This window comes from Hypanus sabinus, chromosome 11 (assembly GCF_030144855.1).
Source record: "Hypanus sabinus isolate sHypSab1 chromosome 11, sHypSab1.hap1, whole genome shotgun sequence".
In the NCBI taxonomy this organism is placed as follows: Eukaryota; Metazoa; Chordata; class Chondrichthyes; order Myliobatiformes; family Dasyatidae; genus Hypanus; species Hypanus sabinus.
The window spans coordinates 48,588,667-48,612,880 of NC_082716.1; the positions used below are offsets into that span (position 1 = coordinate 48,588,667).

The 24,214-nt window shown below is 38.1% G+C and overlaps 1 protein-coding gene across 3 annotated transcripts in view; it reads right to left on the minus strand.

Moving 5' to 3' along the window:
* Window positions 1–272: 272 nt before the first annotated feature.
* Window positions 273–24,214, minus strand: part of LOC132401933 (nuclear factor 1 A-type) — a 544,334-nt gene continuing 520,392 nt past the window's right edge. For all 3 annotated transcript variants that reach the window (XM_059984302.1, XM_059984301.1, XM_059984296.1), the window contains one exon: window positions 273–6,026. In XM_059984302.1, coding sequence (XP_059840285.1) covers window positions 5,950–6,026 — 77 coding nt within the window. In that variant the 3' untranslated portion in view covers window positions 273–5,949. The remainder of the gene's footprint in view (window positions 6,027–24,214) is intronic.

Sequence of the window (24,214 nt, forward strand, 5' to 3'; positions counted from 1 at the left end):
ATTAAAGACTACCATAAACTAATCAGTGAAGTGCTCTATAATAACTCAAGTGGGACTATCCTATCAGTACTGCAATCTGAAAGCAACAGAAGACATTACAAATAACATTCAGTTTTAGCACATGGGCTAATGGCTGACAAATTGCCTCTTATTACTATCTTCCTGCTTTTCTTATCTGCAGAGGGATTTCCACCACCATCTCACCACTTTTCAATGACGTTGCTTGCCACTGCAACTAAAAGACACCGTAATAATAAGTCATGAATACAGGGTACAGTAGCATTAGCATTTTATTTTCCTTTTTTTTGTTGCATAGGAAATGCAGCATTTGCTTCCAGTAATTGTATTGTAATGTGAGAAGGTGGTAGCACTAATGGTTGAATACAAGAGTTAAACTAATCCACACCAGCTCAAAACTTGCAGAGATTTAGTTGAGTAAGAATTGATGCCCACAGTGTTTCTCAACCAATAACATACTTTCACATACACGTTTGTTTTAAAAAATGACCACGAGAACAGAATCATTGCCAGTACCAGAGGCACAACATTTTTACTGAATTCATCTAAAGTAAATGTTCAACCGTGCATGAAACTAAACAGCCATTTCTTTAATTCTCGTTTTAAAAATACGTGCTCTGGTGTGAAGGTAGGGGTGGGCACGGGTACCCATTCTCCCATCTGTTAAAGTGCTACCTGCTCCCAAAAAAAACTGAAGTTCTTTTTAGTCCTTCTGCTAGGGAAGGAGCTTCTAACCCGGACAAAACAGCACTGCTGCACAGTAATGGGACGGTAAATGCACAGACGTCAATTAAAAAAAATTAAACTGAATCGCGTGCGATGCCACTTATAGATAACTGTCAGGTAAGTTTTGTTGGGTACACAGTTTCTAAATTTGGAACTGTGCCCACCCCCTAGGGTGAAGCAAAATAAACAAACAAAAATAAGTAATACTGAAAATGTTTTTTAAAAGTAAATGTATTACCTCAAAAAAAAACCTGAAAACACCCCCAAAAATAGACAGATGGGTTCTCAGTGAAATATCTTTAAACTATCTGACAAGAACCAAGTCAGGAAAAAAAAATGACTAACATAAACTTGAGTAATATTTATACAGCTCAATAAGCATTATGGAATAGCATGCAGTAATATTGTACGGTTACTTTACATTTGCTTAATCATCATGAGGAGAAGGTTCTGACAGACAGCGAAGGCGACCGTTGTAGAAAATTGTAGTTCAGAAGATTCATATAATACAGATTTCACAGGCACCACTTTTTTTTGTAATGTTTCAGGTAATATGCTGGTATTCTTATTTCTTTATTTTATCTAAAGCTGGCATTTATAATAATGACAAAAGGCAAGGATTGACGTAAACTCAATAGATACCAAGGTTAACCATAGATTTTGTGCATAGTTCTCATGCAGAAAACACTGCTACGCATTTACACTGTCATAAAGCAAGTGAAGTGAGCCCAAGTTGTCACATTTTGTTGCCAGCCTGTAATAGCACCATGTAATGGATTTGCATTTAACAGTAAATTTGAGAATAAACTTGGTGACACAGTATTCATTACAATTAAGTGCTATGGGACAGCTTCAATGTTATCTGCTACACATCAAAGCAATTTTCAGTATTGTTTGCAAACTTTTTTAAACTTTTTTTTAATTAAAAAGGCTTTCTAAGTGCCGAGCTGTTGTACAGCCTCGGTTTGCAAATGCAAAGCTGGGTTTTACTGTCAAACGCTGATGCATGCAATACTCTCAAGACAAGACTTTTTTTTTATTTTAGTGCATCTGAATCCTGCCAGGTGCCATTAAAGCTCTCCTTATATTATCAAGCCAATCTCAAAGTCATGTTCTTATGGTATTTTGTTCCATGGAGGCCTTCTATCAAAGATATTTCCAGAGACACAATTCAAAGTGTAATATTGTCTGACATTCAAAAAAATCACTACAAGGAAAAAAAACTGTTTCAAGCTGAGTCTGATTTTTTTTTGTCCAATATATATTTTATCAACACTGCCACTACAAAGCTGCAATATGCATGAAGAAAAAAGGTGAGAGAACCTGTCATGGAACTTTAATATTACTGTGGGCTGACTGAATTCTGCAAACTATGCTTTCGAGAGGAATTTTCATTCTTGTGTGGTCTTTATCTCTTCTCCCATCCTTTCTTGTGAAGTATAGCTGATCTAGAGCTTTAGGCAATTTCTAGTCTGTCTGTACTGTTACTTGACTAATTTCAGTCAATCAGAACTGCTAACTTATTGGCAGACAAAAAACCCATGATCACTGTTTTGCAAAATAACTAAAAACAGAAACGTACATTTCTAACCAAGTATTGTATACTCTAAGCTTGCTTTTTTTGTGTACCTCAGCAACATTCTTAGGGTTACATTCTAAGAGGATGCAAACATAATTAAATAATCAAAGGGTTAAGTTAACATTACATCTACCCAGCCTGACGGTTGGGTGGGGAGTAAAGAAAAAAATAATCACACCTCCCTTCTATTACAAGAATGACATGCTGTCCATACCTCCTAAATGAAACCAAATTCTCATTTTGTAGTGTTCTTGATATTGTGAAAGAGAGTTAGCTTAATAATACTTACAGTCTGTTTCATCCATTACCCTTTTGCCTACATACTATCATTTTTCCAAACCTTTTAAAAAACTTTTCCTTTTTTTTAAACTTTAAATTTGTTCAGGTTCCCTTAGCATCTTTCATACTTGAAACGACAAATACCTTCAAAAATACAGCATGTAATGTCCATTTATAATGGTTTCTCAGTAGCCTATACTTTATAAGTATAGGAATATGCCATACCAATCAAAGAAGAAAAATAAAGTACTTAAATACATACAAAAAAGGAAACAGGAAAGTTTATAACTCAAATCCAGTTCCCAGAGGAATAGCAATACTACGAATGCTGCCTTATAACCAACAATCAGAAGATCCACTAAGCTAAGTTGACAGATTTTTTTTCTCATTTTAACAATGTTACAAAAGTTCCTGCATTACAAAATAGGGCAGATTAAATCAGTGTAATTAATACAACTATACAACATACAAATTACAAATCTGCTGAATGGGCAGCTCAACTTTTTCTCTTTCCTTGCTTTGCAGCCATGACTAATCACACTCACCAACAAAAAAAAATTTAAAAAAATTAACTGCCCAAACTATTGCTTTTTTTTAAAAACTGTTTTAAAAACAGGGTGCATTTTTTTTTACTTATTATTTTGTATGTACAACCAATTCTACTCATAAACCTTGGCATTTAACAAGGTTCCTACAAAAAAATTTGTCCGTGCTATTCCCTTCACTGTGAAGCACTGCAAGCTGCTCTTTATAGTGCACATATGTCAATGTAATGCCCAGCTACGTGCTAAAGGAAGGCTAAGGATGTGGATTACAAGAAATTACATCAAACAATTACAATCACACAATACGGTATTGTGGAACACTTACTCACCACTTAGTAGACACCTATCAAAATCCAGAAACTTGTTTTAATCATTTTAATATACATAATCAGTAAACAATTTGAAAACTTGGAAGTTTCAAATGTGCATATAAAATGGGCATTTTTTTGTTTTTCTTGAATGCAAATTCCTTGCAGTCTGCTATGCTGACAAAAATATGGGTCTGGGGTTTGAATGAAAGTTTAAGGCTCAAATGTGAACAAACTGTTCTGAAATTTGTTGGAGCAGGGTTCAGCTTAGTGCTTCACAGTTCTACTGCAACTCTAAGGAGAGCCCTTCCTGTCTGTGCATTCAGCGTTTACAATTTACAAGACAAACACCTAACAGACTGCATTAACAGCAGCACCAACTTTGGTCAAATAAAAAAAAATTAAAATTAAAACTTGCTAAGCATTTCTACATGATAAATCAGGTATTGCATATTTTTTCATATATCTGGGAAAACAAAGGAAGACGCCAAATAATATTAAAATGTAGCAACATCCAAAAAAAAATACTGATACACTAGCATCTACAAATTTCAAAAGTACTGACCGTAAAGAACAATGAAATCTAATCCTATCTGCGGCAAAACTGATTTGTTTTCTACATGTTCTAACTTTACAATGGCTGACATCAATGTCGCATTTAAAAAGTGTCTCTGATTGCTACACCAGGAAAAGACCCAAGAGGATTGTTACATTATAGGAACATGTGCAATGATTCCACGTATAATTGCTATCCAGGGCAAGGCACATTGATGCGGAATTTTTTTATATTATTCGTGCAAATCAAGAAACTTATTCCATTAGGGAAAAAGTGAGGAGCAAAAGTGTCTTCCCAAGACTTTCTGTTTACTGATTGTATAGGACAGTAGTAGAGGCCCTTTTTGTAGGCCCAACAAGTACAGTTCAAAAGGCAAGTGCCCGGAATAGGGATTATATTTCTTGTGTCTTAATGCACTATACATTTCTCCTACATTGTCTATATAAAAATTAGTCACTAACACTAGATCATGCATTTTAAATGTCTGATTGGCTGGCAAGCCAAGCAGAGAATATATACGGTTGGTATACCATGGGAAAATGGTTTGTTAAATATTTGCGAAGCATGCCTCATAGCATGGATGAGGGTTTGCTTTGCTGTTTGGTCAAAAATCTATTTCAATGCAGTGTTTTTTTTTTGTTTCTTACATGTACAAGTTACTTAAATTGATACGGATAAATTCCTAGATACAACATGTGGATCTGAATTCTAGTGTTCCAAGGTGGAACAATGAAAAACTCGTCAAGATTTTAATCTGTGTACTGTGTCTTTGAATTTAGAAAGAACTTTACTTATAGTACGATGTGGCGATTTTCTATTATGTGCTTAGTTAAAACAATGAGTAGCTATAATTTTGAATGTAGTTTACATGATCTGGTAAAAGCACCATTAGCTTTTTTTTAATTTTTTTTTAAATCTTCCTTCAGTTTATTTGAGGGATGCAAGTTTATTTTAAAAAAAATAAAAAAAGCAAAAAATAGCTCCCCTTTTTTTCTTGCAAGGCTATGATTTTACCCCGATAGTTTAGAGTCCTGGGGTGGGAGGACTTGGAAAACAAAAATAGAATTTTCAACAATCTCTATCATACAAAGATATTTAACTATCCAATGAAATTGCACTTTACTCAATTAATCAAAAAAATTAAACCTTTTTTGATTGATTCCTGTCAGTTTCAATCAAAGCAGACCATCCTCCCCAGTTTGCATGGATTTCTCATTTTTAACAATTTATCTTATTGTTGTTGGAGAGAAATAAAAAACAAAACTAAAATGGCGTGAATGCAGCATTTCAACCTTCTTGGTGTGAGATGTTTGGATTTTGTATACCTTTCAGGAGGCCTATCGGAGCTATGATAATTAATGTGCATCGGTATATAGCTTGGATTGTGTTTAATAAATTCTCTGGAAAAAAAGAAGAGCTGTATTTTGTGATATGTTGCAGAGAAAGCTGCCCTAGCTATTTCCATGGTGTTGTAGTATTTTATATCTTGCAGGATTTAGCTATGGAACTTCAAAATACATGTGTTTCATTATCTTTCACTAATATTTTATCTGTTGAGGGTCTCCTGCTAGCTAGAGATTGCCTGAAATAGTTAGACTCTACATAAACTGTGTAATAATCACACAGTTGGTAAGTGATAGCGGACTAGTTCTATCCGGTATGAGAGACTACCTTGCTATGCCTATTTTCTACTACTAAAACACTTCAGAGTTTTCTAATAGAGCCTAAATATTTCAGTACCTCAATAACAGACCCTTACATATCAATAGCACGATAACATAAATGACGAGTATGACCAGTTCTTATTAAGTAAATCCATTGCTATGGTCTTCATCATTCAGCTTTTAGGCGTGCTGTTTCATGTCATATTTTCTCTGTTGAAATTCTATTGATCTCCCCTCCCCCCACAGCTTGAAGTGAAGTTGTCTTGCTCCCATGTTACAGAGTTGGGAAGGGGTCAGGTGGTCTGTCTGCTGGGTGGCGGGAAGCTATGGCCTTTATCCCAGGTACCAGGACTGGAAGAGAAGACACAAAGACACAGTGTTAAGCTAAATGGGAATCAATCACAGGCAATGCAATAAAGCTAGTTTCTTCTTTCTTAGTTTTTCTTCCTATCATATTCAATTTCTTCAGCATTTGAATCAGAGAAGATGAAATATGAATAGAATATTGATTTTAATCACAATTATGACTCACTTCACTCTGCAGATGCAAAAGCTTTGACATTGTACATTAAATGTACTTCATTCAAGATCCTAAAAGAAAGGCTCTTGGCAGAGATGAGTATCCATTACTATTTGCCCTTTCAAATTCTTGTAGCAGGTCGTTGCCTCACTTCAAAGATTCTGCTGATAGGTCAAATTTGAATTATCAACTTAGCTTTCCCTTATAGATGCTAAATGAACTGGCGCACATTAACCACATTATTTAAGTTTTAAATTTACCTTCAAAACATTCTCTTCCACAAAAAGCAGTCACAGAAAGAGCAACAATCAAGACACAGCTTTTAAATGCTTTCATTCTGTTCTGCAGCTTTGAAAAGTTAACTACTTATTGTAAAAGAAGTTGAAAATATCACAGTAACATAGAAATCGACAATTGATGCAAATTTCTAGGATAAATGCATATGATTGTTAAGTTTGTCATTGACACAAAGTTGGATAGGAACGGTTGTAAACAGTAACTGAGAAGGCTTTAAAAGACCATAAAACCATAAGATATAGGAACAAGATTAGGTCATTTGGTCAATTGAACCATCATGGCTGATCCATTTCCCTCTGAGCCCCAATCTCCTGCTTTCTTCCCATATTCCTTCTTGCCCTGATTAATCAAGAATCTGTCAACTTCTGCCTTGAATATACCTAATGACTTGGCCTCCATAGCTGCCCATAGCAATGAATTCCACAAATTCACAAATCTCCGGCTAAAGAAATTCTTCCACATCTCCATTCTAAATGGACTTCTCTCTATTCTGAGGCTATGTCATCTGGTCTTAAGACTCCCCCGCCATTGGAAACATTTTCATCATATCCACTCTTACAAGACCTATCAGCATTCGATGAATTTCAATCAGATCCCTCCTTCATTCTTCTGATTCTGTAAAGGCCCAGAGCTATCAAACACTCCTTATATAATAAGCCTTCCAATTCTGAAATCATTTTTGTGAGCCTCCTGTAAACTCTCTCCAATGTCAGCACTTCGTTTCTTAGATAAGGGGCCCAAAACTGCTCATAATACTCCAAGTGAGGCCTCACCAGTGCCTTATAAAGCCCTAACATTACATCTTTGCTTTTCTATTCTAGTTCTCTTGAAATAAATGCTAACAGAGGGCTGAGAATCTTTAAAAGGTTATATTGATAGATTGTGAAAGGGAAATGATTTAAAACTATAAGACCATAAGAAGTAGAAGCAGAAGTAGGCCATTTGGCCCATTGAGTCTGCTCCACCATTCAATCATGGGCTGATCCAACTCTTCCATTCATCCCTACTCCCCTACCTTCTCCCCATACCCTTTGATGCCCTAGCTAATCAAAAACCTATCTATCCCTGCCTTAAATACACACAATAACTTGGCCTCCTCAACCTCTAGTGGCAACAAATTCCACACATTCACTGCCCTCTGACTAAAGTAATTTCTCCACATCTCTGTTCTAAATGGACATCCTTCATTTCTGAAGTCGTGCCCTCTTGACCTAGACTCCCCTACCATGGGAAATAATTTTTCCATATCTAATCTGTTCAGGCTTTTTAACATTCGAAATGTTCCTATGAGATCCCCCTCATTCCCCTGAACTCCAGGGAATACAGCCCGAGCTGCCAGACGTTCCTCATACAGTAACCCTTTCATTCCTGGAATCGTTCTTGTGAATCTTCTTTGAACCCTCTCCAATGTCAGTATATTCTTTATAAGATAAGGAGCCCAAAACTGCACAGAATAGTGTCTTATAGAGCCTCGACATCACATATACTGCTCTTATATTCTATACCTCTGGAAAAGAATGCCAACATTGCATTCACCTTCTTCACCACTGACTCAGCCTGAAGGTTAACCTTTAGGGTATCCTGCACAAGGACTCCCAAGTCCCTTTGCATCTCTGCATTTTGAATTCCCTCTCCATCTAAGTAATAGACTGCCCATTTATTTCTTCCACCAAAGTGCATGACCATACACTTTCCAACTGACATATGATTAAAGAAAATAAGTGAAATCTCCATTTTGGTCAGAAAAAAATAAAGCCTATCAAAACAGTGAGAGACTACAGAAATTTGAGATGCAGAGGCAAAAAATCAAACGAAAATTGTAGATGCTCAAATCTAAAATAATACAAAGTGATAGAAATACACAGTAGGAAAGGGAAGCAGAATTTCATGCTGAATAATTTAAGGTCATCCTGAAACATTAAATCTGTATCTGCTTCCACAGGTACTGCCAAACTGATTGTATGCTTCTATCATTATCTGTTTGCATTTCAGAGAAAGCAAAGGAATTTGGGTGACTAGTGATCTGCAAAAGGCTATTTAACAGGCACAAGTAATTATGAAATGTAACAGAGCATCATTGTTTAGTGTTAGGAAAATAAACATACAGGGTACTGGTAAGATCACTTCTGGGGCATTCTATACAGTACTGCCTTTATTTATGTAAATATGTTGGAAGCATTTCAGAGAGGGTTGCTTGCAGCAAATAAGGGAGAATTATATGTGGAATGGGTGGGTTGCTTTACATGGTACACTTGGATAGGCTGTTCTTGAATTTACTGGAGTTCTTCAGAGTGGGAGGGACTTGATTGAAACACTTAACATCCAAAGTGGCTTTGACAGGGTGGATGTTTTCTCTTGAAACAGAAGATAGAGTTTAAAAATAAGATGACACCTATTCAAGGCGGAGAAGAGGCATTGTTTTCCCTCAGAAGGAAATTTTTCAGAATTTTTTCCTTAAAGGCAGTGTCTTTGAATATTTCTGAGCTAGATATTTGATCATCACGGGAGTGCAGAGTTACTGCACTAACTGGTAACGACAATCAAATTAACCACATTTGTATACAAACAGTAGTTATGTTTGAAGGACAATATGTTTGTATATTCGTGCAACTTCAACAACTAATTCCACCATTCAGATGTAAAAAAATCACCATTTCATCCTCCCATACATTTTAAATCCCGTTTCCTGGTGCTTAAAAGACTCTCAATGATTGAGTGCAAATTAAACTATTCTTAATTTTACTCCATTCAACCTGTTTGAGCATTTCTAACACTTGAAAACAGGTAAGAAGTCACTTTAGTTCCTAGAAAAAATTAAGGTCCCTCTTTAAAGCTTGCTGCTCATAAAATCCATAGTGTTAACTTTATTTTTCTGGCAAACAACAGACTAATTCCTAAACAGGGTCTTCTTTTAACAGACAAACATTCTAATCTCTGAATTGTGGTAAATTATAGACAAGGTCCTTACTCAATACTCAGTCTATTGTATGAAATTAAGATCTGCAGGACCAAGGCTGAATTGTGAGGGAGTGGCCATAAGAGCTTCTGCAACAACATCAGAAAGAAGAACAGAGTTAAAGTAAACATTGGTTCTTTCCAGTATGAGATTGGAAAATTGATAATTGGAAATAGTAAACAGCAGAGATTCTGAATCAGTAATTTGGATCAGTTTTCATAATAGAAGACAGTAAAAGCAAATCAGTAATAGATAACCAAGAAGCTACAGGGAGTACAGACAATCTCTATCACTAAAATAAAATATTTCAATAGAACTAACAAATAAAAAGTCCCCCAGCCTCCTCTCTGGCAGAGAAAGTGAATGAATTGGATTTCCTGGATTCTGAAAAAGATTTAATAGAGTATTGGTAAACCACTATTCCAGAAAGGAAAGAGACAAAAAGGGCACCACATTAGCATAATGGTTAGCACAACGCTATTACGGAGTTCAGAGTTCATTTCTGGTGTCTTCTGTAAGGAGTTTGTGCATCCTCCCCATGGAATGCATGGGTTTCTTCTGGGTGCTCCACATTCCTCCACAGAGCAAAGACGTACCAGTTAGTAGGCCAATAAGTCATTGTAAATTGTTCCATGATTGGGCTAAGGTTAAACTGGTGGGTTACTGGCAGTGCAGCTCAAAGGGCTAGAAGGACCTACTCTGCACTATATCTCTAAATAAAAGATGGGCAAATGCAATGTTAGCTTCATTTCCAGAGGTCTAGAATACAAGAGCAGGGATGTGAAAGAGATACAGGGCTGGTGGAAGGGGAGTCTGATAGGATAGGATAGGATAGAAGGCCATGGAAGAAAGAAAAGGGGGAGGAGCACCAGAGGGAGGTGGGAGATGGGCAGGTAAGGTGATAAGGTGAGAAAGGGAAATGGGAATAGGGAATGGTGCGGGGGGTGGGGGCATTGCCAGAAATTCGAGAAATCAATATTCATGCTTCAGAGGCTACCTGAACGGAAAACAAGTTGTTGCTTTTCCAACTGAGTGTGGTCTTAGTGCGACAGCAGAGGAGGCCATGGATTGATATGTTAGAATGGGAATGGGAATGGGAGGTGGAATTAAAATGGCTGACCACTGGGAGAGTCTTCTTTTTCAGGCTGACGGAGCGTAGGGGTTCGGCAAAGTGGTCTCCCAATCTACCGATATACAGGAGGCCACACACGGAACATTGGATTGAGGAGATGACCCCAACAGACTCACAGGTAAAGTGTCATCTCACCTGGAAGGACTGTTTGGGGGCCTGAATGTTAGTGATGGAAGAGGTGTAGGGGCAGGTGAAGCACTTGCTCCCCCACTATTTTGTGTGTGTTGCTTGGATTTCCAACATCTGCAGATTTTCTCTTGTTTGTGATTAGTTTGAGCTGAACCATTTAAGCTTCCTACTCACATCGACCTGCACTGGGAGCACAGCCCTCCATACCACTACAAGCCACGTACCTATCCAAACATCTTTGGAACAATTGAAATTCTGCTTGCATGCACCATATGTGCTGGCAGCTCATTCCACACTCTCAAGACCCCCGAGTGAAGAAGTTTCCCCTTGGGTTCCCCTTAAACTTTTCACCCTTAACCCATGACTGCTAGCTGTAGTCTCACCTAACCTCAGTGGAAAAAGCCTGCTTGCATTTACCCTATCTATACCCGTCATAAGTTTGTATACCTCTATCAAATCTCCTGTCAATCTTCTATGTTCCGAGGAGTAAAATCCTAACCTAATCAATCTTCCCATATAACTCAGGTCCTCCATACCCAACAACATCCTTGTAAATTTTCTCTGTTCTCTTCAAACATTTTTACATACTTCCTATAGGAAGGTGACCAAAACAGAACACGATACCCCAAATCAGGCATCACTAACATCTTATACAGCTTCAACATAACATCCTATCTCCTGCACTTAATACCTTGATTTATGAAGGCCAATGTTCCAAAAACTTTCATTACGACCCTATTTACCTGTGATGCTACTTTCTACGAATTATGTACCTGTATTCCCAGATCACTCTGTTTTGCCACACTCCTCACTGCCCTACCATTCACCATGTAAGACCTACACTGGCTGTGATAAATTCCATCAGCCATTTTTCAACCTATTTTTACAGCTGGTTCAGATCCCACTGCGAGCTTTCATAGTCTTAGTGCCAGGCTCAAATATGCTGAAACAGTTTACCACATTAACATCCGAATCATTGATATAAATGACAAACATCAACCTGCACCAATCCCTGTGACACTAACTAGTCACAGGCCTCTAGTCAGAGAGGCAACCATCTACTACCACTCTCTGGCTTCTCCCACAAAGCCAATGTCTAAGCTACTTTACTACTTCATCTTGAATGCCAACCAAATGAACTCTCTTGAGCAACCTCCCATGCGGGACCTTGTTAAAATCCATGTAGACAACATCCACTTCCTTGCCTTCATCAACTTCTCTGATAATTTCCTCAGAAAACTCTGTAAGGTTTGTTAAACATGACTAACCACATGCAAGCCATGATGATTAATCAGTGCCTGTCTATCCAAATACTCATATATCCAGTCCCTTAGAATACCTTCTAATAACTTTCCCATTACTGATGTTATGTTCATAGGCCTATCATTTTCTAATTTATTTTTAGAGACATTCTTAAACAGAAGAATAACATATGTTTTTCTTTAATCATCTGGTACCTCACCTGTTGTTAAGGATGATTTAAACATTTCTGCTAGGGCACCTGCAATTTCTGCACTTGCCTCCCACAGAGTCCGTGGGAACACCTTGTCTGGCCCTTGGGATTTATCCAACCCTTATTTGCCTCAAGACTGTAAACATCTCCTCCTCTGTCATCCATGTAGGGTTCACAAAGTTGATACCATTTTGCCTCATTTCTATAGACTGTATCTAGCTGCTGAGTAAATACAGATGCAAACAATTCATTTAAGATCTCCTCCATCTCTTTTGGCTCCATGTATGGATTACCGTTCTGATTTTTAAAAGAACACCAATTTTGCCCCTTGCAATCATCTTGCTCTTAACATACAGTGGCATGCAAAAGTTTGGGCACCTCTGGTCAAAATTTCTGTTATTGTGAATAGCTAAGCGAGTAAAAGATGACCTGATTTCCAAAAGGCATAAAGTTAAAGATGACACATTCCTTTAATTTTTTAAGCAAGATTACTTTTTTTATTTCCATCTTTTACAGTTTCAAAATAACAAAAAAGGAAAAGGGCCTGAAGCAAAAATTTGGGCACCCTACATGGTCAGTGCTTTGGCAAGTATCACAGCTTGTAAACACTTTCTGTAGCCAGCTAAGAGTCTTTCAGTTCTTGTTTGGGGGATTTTCGCCCATTCTTGTTTGCAAAAGGCTTCTAGTTCTGTGAGATTCTTGGGCCATCATGCATGCACTACTATTTTGAGGTCTATCCACAGAGTTTCGATGATGCTTAGGTCGAGGGACTGTGAAGGCCACCTCTTGAGGTAGTCCATTGTGGATTTTGAGGTGTGTTTGGGATCATTATCCTGCTGTAGAAATCATCCTCTTTTCATCTTCAATGTTTTTACAGACAGTGTGATGTTTGCTTCCAGAATTTGCTGGTATTTAATTGAATTCCTTCTTCCCTCTACCAGTGAAATGTTCCCTGTGCCACTGGCTGCAACACAAGCAAAAGCATGACCGATCAACAGTTAGTTAGGTTAAAGTCTGTCCCGAGCCTTATAGGCTCCTCACGCCGGTACTTATGCCGTTTTCCACTGAGAGTATGAGACTCCCTCTGGATAGGAGGCCAGTCTATTGTGAGGTTAACCTCTAGCATTTTGCCAGTACCCATTTTTAGCTGGGTGGACTGGAACAATGTGTGGTTATTAAGTGCCTTGCTTAAGGACTACAACACGCTGCTTCAGCTGGGGCTCGAGCTCACGACCTTCAGATCGCTAATCCAATGCCTTAACCACTTGGCCACACACCACACTTAACAGTTTTAAAGGTGTCCTTTCAATGAAATTCTGCACCCTTTTTTCTCCAAACATACCTTTCCTCATTGCGACCAAAAAGTTCTATTTCAACTTCATCAGTCCACAGGACATGTTTCCAAAATGCATCAGGCTTGTTTAGATGTTCCTTTGCAAACTTCTGATGCTGAATTTTGTGGTGAGGAGGCAGGAAGGTTTTCTTCTGATGACTCTTCCATGAAGGTCATACTTGTGCAGGTGTCGTTGCACAGTGGAAAAGTGTACCACCACTCCAGCGTCTGCTATATCTTCCTGAAGGTCATTTGCAATCAAACAGGAGTTTTGATTTGCCTTTCTAACAATCCTATGAGCAGTTCTCTCAGAAAGTTTTCTTGGTCTTCCAGACCTCAACTTGATCTTCACCCTTCCTGTTAACTGCCATTTCTTAATTACATTATGAACTGTGGAAACGGCTACCTGAAAACACCTTGCTATCTTCTTATAGTCCTCTCCTGCTTTGTGGGACTCATTTATTTTAATTTTCAGAGTGGTAGGCAGCTGCTTAGAGGAGCCCATGGCTGCTGATTGTTGGAACAAGATTTGAGGAGTCAAGGTATTTATAAATCTTTGAAATTTGCATTACCTGACCTTTCCTAACAATGACTGTGAAAAAGCCATAGCCCTAACAAGCTAATTAAGGTCAGAGACCTTGGTAAAAGTTAACCGAGAGCTCAAATCTCTTTGGGGTTCCCAAACTTTTGCATGGTGCTCCTTTCATTTTTTTCACTCTAAAATTGTACAAAACAAAAGTAATACTAATCTTGCTTAAAATGTTGAAAAGAATATTTGATCTTTAACTTCATGACTTTTGGAGATCAGTTCATCTACTACTCAATTAATTATTCACAGTAACAGAAACATAGAAAGCCTACAGCACAATAAGCCCACAAAGTTGTACCAAACATGTCCCAACCTTAGAAACTACTAGGCTTACTCATAGCCCTCTATTTTTCTAAGCTCCATGTACATATCCAAAAGTCTCTTAAAAGACCCTATTGTATCCGCCTCCACCACTGTTGCCGGCAGCCTGTTCCACGCACACCACTCTCTGAGTAAAAAACTTACCCGACATCCCCTCTGTACCTACTCCCCAGCAACATAAACCTGTGTCCTCTCATGTTAGCCATTTCAGCCCTGGGAAAAAGCCTCTGACTATCCACACGATCAATGCCTCTCATCATCTTATACACCTCTTTCAGGTCACCTCTCATCCTCCGTCGCTCCAAGGAAAAAAGGCCGAGTTCACTCAACCTATTCTCATAAGGCATGCTCCCCAAACCAGGCACCATCCTTGTAAGTCTCCTCTGCACCCTTTCTATGGTTTCCATATCCTTCCTGTCATGAGGCGACCAGAAATGAGCACTGTACTCCAAGTGGGGTCTAACCAGGGTCCTATATAGCTGCAACATTACCTCTCAGCTCCTAAATTCAATTCCACAATTGACGAAGGCCAATACACCGATTGCCTTCTTAATCTCAGAGTCAACCTACGCAGCTGCTTTGAGCTTCCTATGGACTCAGACCCCAAGATCCCTCTAATCTTCCATACTACCAAGAGTCTTACCATTAATACTATATACTGCCATCACATTTGATGATGGGGTGCCCAAAGTTTTGCATACCACGCTATCTGTAGAAGCCCTTAGGATTCTCCTTCAACTCGTCTGTTAAGGAATCCCCATGCCTTCTTCTGGCATTTCTGTTTCCTTTCTTAAGTAGAAGCATAGAAAACCTATAGCATAATACAGGCCCTTCAGCCCACAAAGCTATGCCAAACATGTCCTTACCTTAGAAATTACCAACAGTTACCTACAGCCCTCTATTTTTCTGAGCTCCATGTACCTGTCTTAAAAGACCCTATCATATCCGTTTTTTTTTCGTCATCGGCAACGGTTGTGGAGGTGAATACAAAAGAAATTTCTTATATTCCATAAGCACATCATTTGTTCCTACCTGTGATACACCTCCTATTTTTCCAAACCAGGGCCTCAATATCTCTTGAAAACCAAGCTTCTATAACACTAGCACACTCAAGCTTTGTACTCTTAAAATCTTACCTTTGAAGGCCTCCCACCTTTGCCAGAAAACAGCCTGTCCCAATCCACACTTGCCAGATCATTTCTGATTCCATCAAAACCGGCCTTCCTTCAATTTAAAATCTCAACCTGTGGGCTACACCTATCTTTTTGCTTATTTACTTTGAAACTGATGGCTTTGTAGTCACTAGATGCAAAATGTTCCCCTACACAAACTGCTGTCACTTGCTCTGTCTCAATCCAGATCATGTATTGCACAAACTCTCATTGGGACTGCTTAAGGAAACAGATTACCCATCCATATTAATCCTGGGAAAATACTGGCGGAACACGACTTAGAACAACTTCAGGTTGTGCAACGGTTATTAACAAATTAATTGTTTGCTTGATCACTTCAGAGAAAAGCTCAAAATCAACCACTGCAGTGTGGGACTGGAATGACCTAAAGGTCAATCTGGAGAGGGAGTACTGGGATTGTAGGGCTGCTGTCCAGACTTTGGATCCTGAATGGAGACACAAAGGAGTGTAGATATGGAACTTGGAGCAACACTACCAGGTTTATTCCTTGTTATTATATTCAATCAAATTTCTCAAACAGGCGTCTTGTTTACTAGGTCTCAGCTCCAGTAAAACATAACACTACTTCATCGTGAAGTGTGTGCTGGAAAGGGTTAAAGTTGAAAGTATGAGGTTATTTATTCAAAACCAGCACGAGTCCACAGACCTTAATGCAACTCAACATCAATTAGCAGATCAATGCAAAGGGAATACTGCAGCTTCAGCACAGCCGCAGATGGCCGGTATTTAGTCTGCATGCTTGGAAAATTGGTATTCAATCCTGCTGTTTAAGCTGCTTTGCTAATTGATAAAAAAGTACTGTTATAGTGAAAGAAAGATTCGTTCTGGAATGTTATTTAATATTTTATAAGCAATGTATATTTATACTGTATATCTTGAATAAATTGATCCACATCCAATACCTAAGAAAGGACTTCAACAATTCTTGTATCACAGCTAAAATATTTTAAACGTTAAGAGGATGTATTTATTTTCAAACAGCTTTTTGTTTAAAACTTTATTTAACCAACTAGGAAAAATACACTTATGTAACAGTCGTATTTGGCCAACCATGGATCTTTGAAGATTTGTCTGCAGAAGTGAACAATCTAAAGCCAGAAGACAAGCAAAGAACACTACGTTAGCTGAGATGTTTTTTTTTTAAATTGCGTTTACAGTTAAAATAGGTGAGGACACATAGTAATGTGAAAACTTTTTTTTATTGCAAGCTTCCTTAATTAAAAAAGAACGATGTTCCCTGCCAAATAATACTAGCTTCTGTCAACAGGGGGTGCAATTGTACACAGCACCTTTCTCCTCTCCCAACTGCACAGCGAAAGTCTGCAGTGCTTTTGCCCACCCTTTTAAATTAAAACAAGGTTCTTTCCCACTCCTTACTATTCACTGCCTGGCAGGCAAGGTTACCCGAGAGCAGTCCTGTAATCCTTCACAGAAATTTGCTTTATTGATTACTCTGGTCTATTGTTCCCTTTTTAAGTCCCCCAAGTTCAAGTTCATCCTGGTGTTACATCATGTCTGGTTTCCATTGGTTACCAGACAGACCCAGACGTGACTATCATTATCAAGAAACACTCTGCTCTCCACCCACCAGCCTTCAAGCGGTTCTGACGTAGCAGCTCTTTGGTCAACACATTGAAGTATTTATTCTGTCTAATTTATGGCCCATGCTGTAAATGAGAATACAGTCCAAAGAGCAACACTGTTGTATATTTAATTAATCAGCCCTTTTCAAAGATGTGGGTAAATTAGACAATGGCTCAATTACTGCATTTTTCTCCAAACACACACAAGAAGTCTCCTGCTTGTCCACGGAACACCGCCACCCCCCCCCCCCCCCCAGCAGTGAATGCATCCCCCCCCCAAAAAAAAAGTACTTGCACTAGAAAAGAACTACTAAGCCAGAGGCTGGTTTCCTTGAATTTTAAACTGTTGATGTTTGATGAAACACTTCAGCTATTTGATTGCATCTTTTTTTAAAGTAAAGGTTACTTCATTAAGCTCTACAAATAAATTTCCAACTTTGCATTTCATTTCATATGCTCAAAGCCACTTTAAAGTTAGTGTTTAATTAATAGAAGTTGCTGACTCTATACTTTTTGCCATACAGCACAGCTCATCGGCACTTGTTTCCCTGTTACGTTACGAAATGTCTTACAGTATGAATAACAAAATGTCGTTTGAAATACTGCTTACATACATGGCAGAGTGAAATGACTTTTACCAAGTAAATAAAAATAACTCTTTTCTGGTACAAAACAAGCAGCACTTTCCACAGCATTATTCTACATTCCAGTGTTACTCCCTCCTGCGTGGTCTCTCTTTTCCTACCACCCACTTATATTTCAATCAATGCAATTCAGTATCATGATTTGAATGATTCATTGTAATTAACACCCTTTTGTACCCTTAATTGTGACAAATAGAAGCCCATTCAAGGAGAAAGGCTCCTTCTTAGAAAGTGTGCAATGGGAGTTAGATTGAACAGTTTACCTCTCACTTATTGTGCAATGTTAACCAATTTTATGTTCCCAAACTGGGCTATTTTAAACAAATACATTTATATAAAAACATAAGAAATAGGAACACCAATAGGCCATCTCGCCCTCCTGAGCCTGCTCCATCATTTGTCAAGATCATGACTCATTTCTATCTCAGCACCATATTCCAGCTGTATCTCCATGTCATTGACACCTTTATAGTTCAGAAACCTATCTCTGTTTTCAATGACCCTGCACAACCCCCTAACGTAGGTAATTCCTGAAGGTTTACAAACTTTTGAGTGAGGAAAGTACTCCTGAACTCAACCCTTAGTAGCCTAACATTTATTGTGAAACTCTAATCCCTGGCCGTAGTGTCAGGGGTAATATTTTCCCCGTATCTCACCTGTCAAGAGCTTTAAAAATAGGGTACAGTATGTTACAAGGAAATCTTCCCCCATTCTTCTAAACTCTAAATACAATCCCAATCTACTCAATCACTCTTTGTATAGCTGAGCCACTATCTCTGGAACTAACTGATGAATCTTTGCTGCATTTCCTCAATATCAGGCGTTCCCAAACTGGGGTCCACGGACCTCTTGGTTAATGGCAGAGGTCCATGGCATGAAAAAGATTGGGAACCTCTGCTCTATGTCAAACACATGCTCTTTAGGTAAGGAGGTCATAACACAATGTTCTAGGTGCAAACTCACAAGTCATTTTATGACTGCAATAAGACTTTGTTACTAGTGTATTCAAACTCTCTCACAATAAAGGTTGGTATACCAATTGCATTCTTAATCACTTGTCCCACCATATTAGTTTTTAGTGACTTGCGTACAAGCACACTTAGGTTATTTTGCACATTAACACTCTCTTCACTGTTACATGACCCAAAGTGAATCCCCTTTCCTTTCCAATCCTTAAGAGCAATCTTGGACTGAAACATTGACTGTTTCTTCATTTCAATGGATGCTGCCTGACCTGCTGAGTTTCTCCAGCACTCTGTGTGTTGTTCTGGAATTCCAGCATCTGCAGAATCACATGTTAATGCTTTGTAACCCCTATTTTTCACCTGTCATTTTCACCGGCACTCCCTCAGCTCATCTGTACAAGAAGGACTATGAGACCCCTTAGATCTTCGTCAATTCTAAGAATTAAGTACAACACTTAAGAATTCTAAGTATTTTAAGAAAAATTGGAAATATGATATTTCATTCCACACCATAGCCGAACTATTGATGCAAATTGTGGAAAGCTGAGGCCCTCTGGCCGTAACAGTAAACCTTATTCTTTTTCTTTCCTTTCAGTTCAGTAACCAATTCCATGTGATCTATCCCAGTGACAAACCACCTCATCAATTACCAACACAAAAAGATTCTGCAGATGCTCGTAATCCAGAATAACATGCACACAAAATGTTGGAGAATCTCAGCTGGTCAGGCAGCATCTATGGAGAGGAATAAAGAACTGACGTTTCTGGCCAAGACCTTTCAGCAGGACTGAAAAAAGAAGGGGAAGGAAGACAGAACAAGGAGGTGGATGGAGGAGGGGAAGGGGGATGAAGTGAGAACCCAGTAATTGTCACGTGGCTATATTTATTCTTGTCAGTCTTTTCTTTCTTTTATATATACCTATAGAAGCTTTAAATATCCTTCTCCCCATCAGTTATGAAGAGTCTTTTAATACATCCACTGGTTCCTCTTACTTTTCTACTGGTCTTAGCAGATTAATCAAACATGATTTTGATTTCATGAAGTAATTCTACCTCAGCCTATCCCATTTGCTCTTATTGTGGCATTCAGTTATTACATCATTACTGATTTCAACACTTTTCCCTACTATTGGCATTAAACTAACAGAGCCATGTCCAATTTCACAGGAACAATACCAGCATGTCTGGAACTTTGGAAGATGATAACCAGAGCAGTTGTACAGCCACTCTTTCAAAACTCTAGAATGTAAATCATCAGGTTCTTTAGATACATTTGCTTTCAAGCTCAACAATTTCTCTAGTACGATTTTGAATGATACTTGGTTTCTTTGGTTTCCTCTTTTTTATTAGAGCCTTGTTTCTAGAATATATTCAGCAGATTTTATGTATCTTCTTCTATGAAGACAATTGTGAAGAAATTGCTTACTTCCTCTGCAATTTCCTTATTCACCAATACAAATTTTCCTAACTCTGTCTGTCAGGGGCTTACATTTACCCTTGCTAGTCTTATCCTTTTTTTTCAACCAATGAAAACTTTTAAGTGTTTTTAAAGTATTGTTTTCCCCAGCATTGGTGAAGGGACTTTTAACCTGAAATGTTAATCTTATTTCTCTTTCTACAGATGCTGTATAACCTGCAAAGTGCTACACTCAACAATTCAGGACAATTTCTTCTCCTGTGCCATTCAACTTCTGAATGGACATTGACCTCATGAACACTACCTCACTACTTTTGTCTTATCTTTCACATACTGTACAAATATATATAGTGTAATTCACCGTATTGCATTGTACTGCTGCTGCAAAGTCTCACGACATATGCCAGTGATATTAAATCTGATTCTGATCAATTTTATTTACATAATAGCATTTATATCATACATATGTTCTTCTGCCTTTGCCATTAGTTCCTTTACCCTTGTGATGGTATTGGACTCACTGTCTGCAAAGCCCTAAATTATAAAGAGCCCTCTCCGATAGGGTATTCTTAACACAAGGGAGGTTATACTGTATCCACCTACTCTTCAAGTATTAGCTTACCTCCTTGTCTAGTCTAGTCTCTGTGGCCAAATCTGGTTGTCTACACCCACTGCTTGAGTGGTGGGTCCCCCACTTACTACCAAGGAGGAGATACTTCCAGCTAATGAAGTAGTTTAAACACTGTTTATTTGATCTTTAATGACACACATTTAAGTTTAGACAAATAGTTCTTAAAACACATTTAACCTGTTTTATAAAGGATTTCTGAATTATAGAAGATTTACAAACTACAAAGAATTTCCAGCTACAATTCCTATTAACTAAAAGAACACACTGTTTGAATTTAATTTTAATTTAGAGATACAGTGCAGAACTGGTCCTTCTGGCCAAACGAGCCACATTGCCCAGCAACCCACCTATTTAACTAAACACAGGACAATTTACAATGACCAATTAACCTACTAATTGGTACATCTTTGGAATGTGGGAGGAAACCTGAGCACCCAGAGGAAACCCACGTGGTCACGGGGAGAATGAACAAACCCCTTACAGAGGACGCTGGATTTGAACTCCAAAACTCCGACACCCTGAGCTGTAATAGTGTCGAGTTAACCACTACAGTACCGTGGCGCCCACTGCAGCAAATCTGCTGTTCAAATAGAGTGATTTTGTACAAAAGATAGGAGAGGGAGAGACTAATGGGCCACATTTATTTACTTAAACTAAAGGTGAGTGAAAGTGGAGGTGAGTGCCTTTAAAGGCAACAAAATGTGTTTAGCAAAGAGTGCTCACAGCATAACCATATAGTGCTGTAGGATGATCAATACAAATACAGGATAAAGGACTGCATGACCAGGCTACACAATAGTGGAAGAGATACAGAGAGCTCCAAAAGTTATGGTGATAATCGCATTGTTCAATTTTTTCTTTCAGGAGAGTATCAACCCCATGGGACACCACTAGGTAACTCGATCTGAATATGCTGCCCTGTCGAGCACAGTCAGAATGGTGATATTTGAGATCAGGCCAATCTGTACACAATTAGGTCAACTGTGGTCTATCCCAAGGTCAGCTCCAAACACACGGTAGGAAGACTAATATCAATGCGTTAAAAGGAGATCTTGCCCAGAAGCATTGAAATCAAAACAGAAAGGCAATACAGCAGTTAATCAATGAAAACCCTTCAAAATGGCAAAACATAGATGAATGGATGGAGAAAACTCAAGGGGGAAAGCAAAGGCATTCAAAACTCAAATCTGCTGAATGAACTAAATAAGATTAAAATAAAATAAGTAAAGGAGGATTACTATAAAGAAGATGAATATAGAAGTTAGATGAGATCTTTCAAGGAAAAAGGGAAAATAAAGAAACCATACATATAGAGACAAGTAAGTAGCAAACATAAATGATAATCAAAAACCATTTAAAATCATATATGGTAAAGATATGACAGGACAAAAAAAAAGGTGATTTTGTGTAGGCAGACTCGTTGAGGTACTAAATGGGTACTTTGAATCTATCTTCTATACAAAAATGGTACCAATGTGGCAGTAAAGGATGAGGTTGTTGTATAAGAACATAAAATGGATAGAAATTGATAAAGAGAAGGTACATCTAAAGGTTGGCAATACATAAAATTACATGAACCAGGTAAGTGAGAAGCAAGGGAGTGAGTGGTGGCAGAAGCCAGAAAGTTTGCTTATTTAAAAGAAGAAAAAAACAAGAGACATAAATCAAATTGTGTGAATAAATAATGTCAGAAATGGGAAATAATAATTAATCGACAATGAATTTGAACTTGTTGATAAAGTTACGGGAGAGAGTAAGGTGGGGGGGGGGAGGTGTGTGTGTGTGTGTGTGTGTGTGTGTGATTATTTTGAAATTTGAAGTTAAGTCCAGTCGATTAGAATTGTTCACAAAATTAAATCCTATGTGGTTACAGGCAGAATGACGGCATAGTTAGAAAAATAGCTGAAGGACTGAATGTATATTTATTTTTTTCAGACTGGAGGGACAAACTTGCTTATGTTCCTGAGTTCTTTGGAGATAAATTTGATGTAAATGGATTATGTTGAATCTTTCTGACAAATATTATTGACCAGAGATTAGATATAAAGCTATAATTGCAATATTTGCTTATAGGAGATTAAAACTCTCAGAAAGACCAGGACATGTGTGGCAGGTAAAATTTAATTCTTAGGGGTATGAAGAGTGACTCTGGTTCAACAGAAATACATATATTTTAAACTGATAAGGCAAGTATAAAAACGTAAAAATATAATTCAGATTAGCCTGAATTTAAGTAGACTTTGGCGTAAATATTTATATCACACTTTCAAGCCTAAGCTGAAGAGAAGCTTTTACTTCAAACTCCTTTGTTTAGGATCTCAAGATCTTATAGAAGATGCATAAAAATCAACTGAAATGGGAATGAAAGATTACATTCCCCATCTCACTTTCACTCTAACCAATTTATAGTTTCCTACACCAATGACACGCAATGTAAGCTTGAAGAACTCCTCTTTTCCATCTGACATATTTCAGTTTTCTGGATTCAGTATCAAAATACTCAACTTTGGGTAACCAGAACTTTGGCCTTGCACCTTAACATGCATTATACTGCACTTTTTCTGTAACTGTTACACTTAATTCTGCATTTGTTCATTATTTTCCCTTGTACTAACTTAATGTGATGTGATGTAATGAGATTATCCTTACAGATGGCAAGTAAAGTTTTTCACTGTACTACTGTACACAAGACAATAATAAATTAATTTACCAATTACTTTCTGACTGTATCATGCCTGGCCATTTCTATCTTACAGCAATTGGCATTGTTCTTCTTTTTGCATTGCTAGAGTTTGGCCCTGCTATTTACAACACAGTACAAAGACAAAGAAGCATAATGAGATTCTAACTGCAATGTTTAACTTATCCTATCAGAGATATTCCTTTTCAGAATTAGAATCAGAATCAAAGTATCTCCTCAAGATGTTAAAAAAAACTACGAATATTCAAAATCAGCCAACCACAGACTACAGACTCGGTCACGAGTGTAGTTTCCCTTTAAGAAAACGTAAGCACAAAAGCTGAACCAGTCTGCAGGTATGATTGAAATGCAGAAGCTTTAGACCCCCTAATCCCAACTATCCTGCTGGCAAATGTACAGTCTCTAAAAAACAAAATTGAAGACCTCAGAGCAAGACTGTGGCACCAGAGGGGCATCAGATATTGTGTACTTAGCTTCACGGAAACATGGCTCACTGCCGCCATTTCAGATGCAGTGCTGCAGCTCGATGGCTTCACCATTCTCTGAAAAGATAGGACAGCTCAATCTTTTAAAGGTAGAAGAAGTGGAGTAATCTTTATGATTAACTCATCATGCTGCACAGATGTGACAACTCTGTCGAAATTCTGCTCACCAGGCCTGGAATGTATAGCGTTC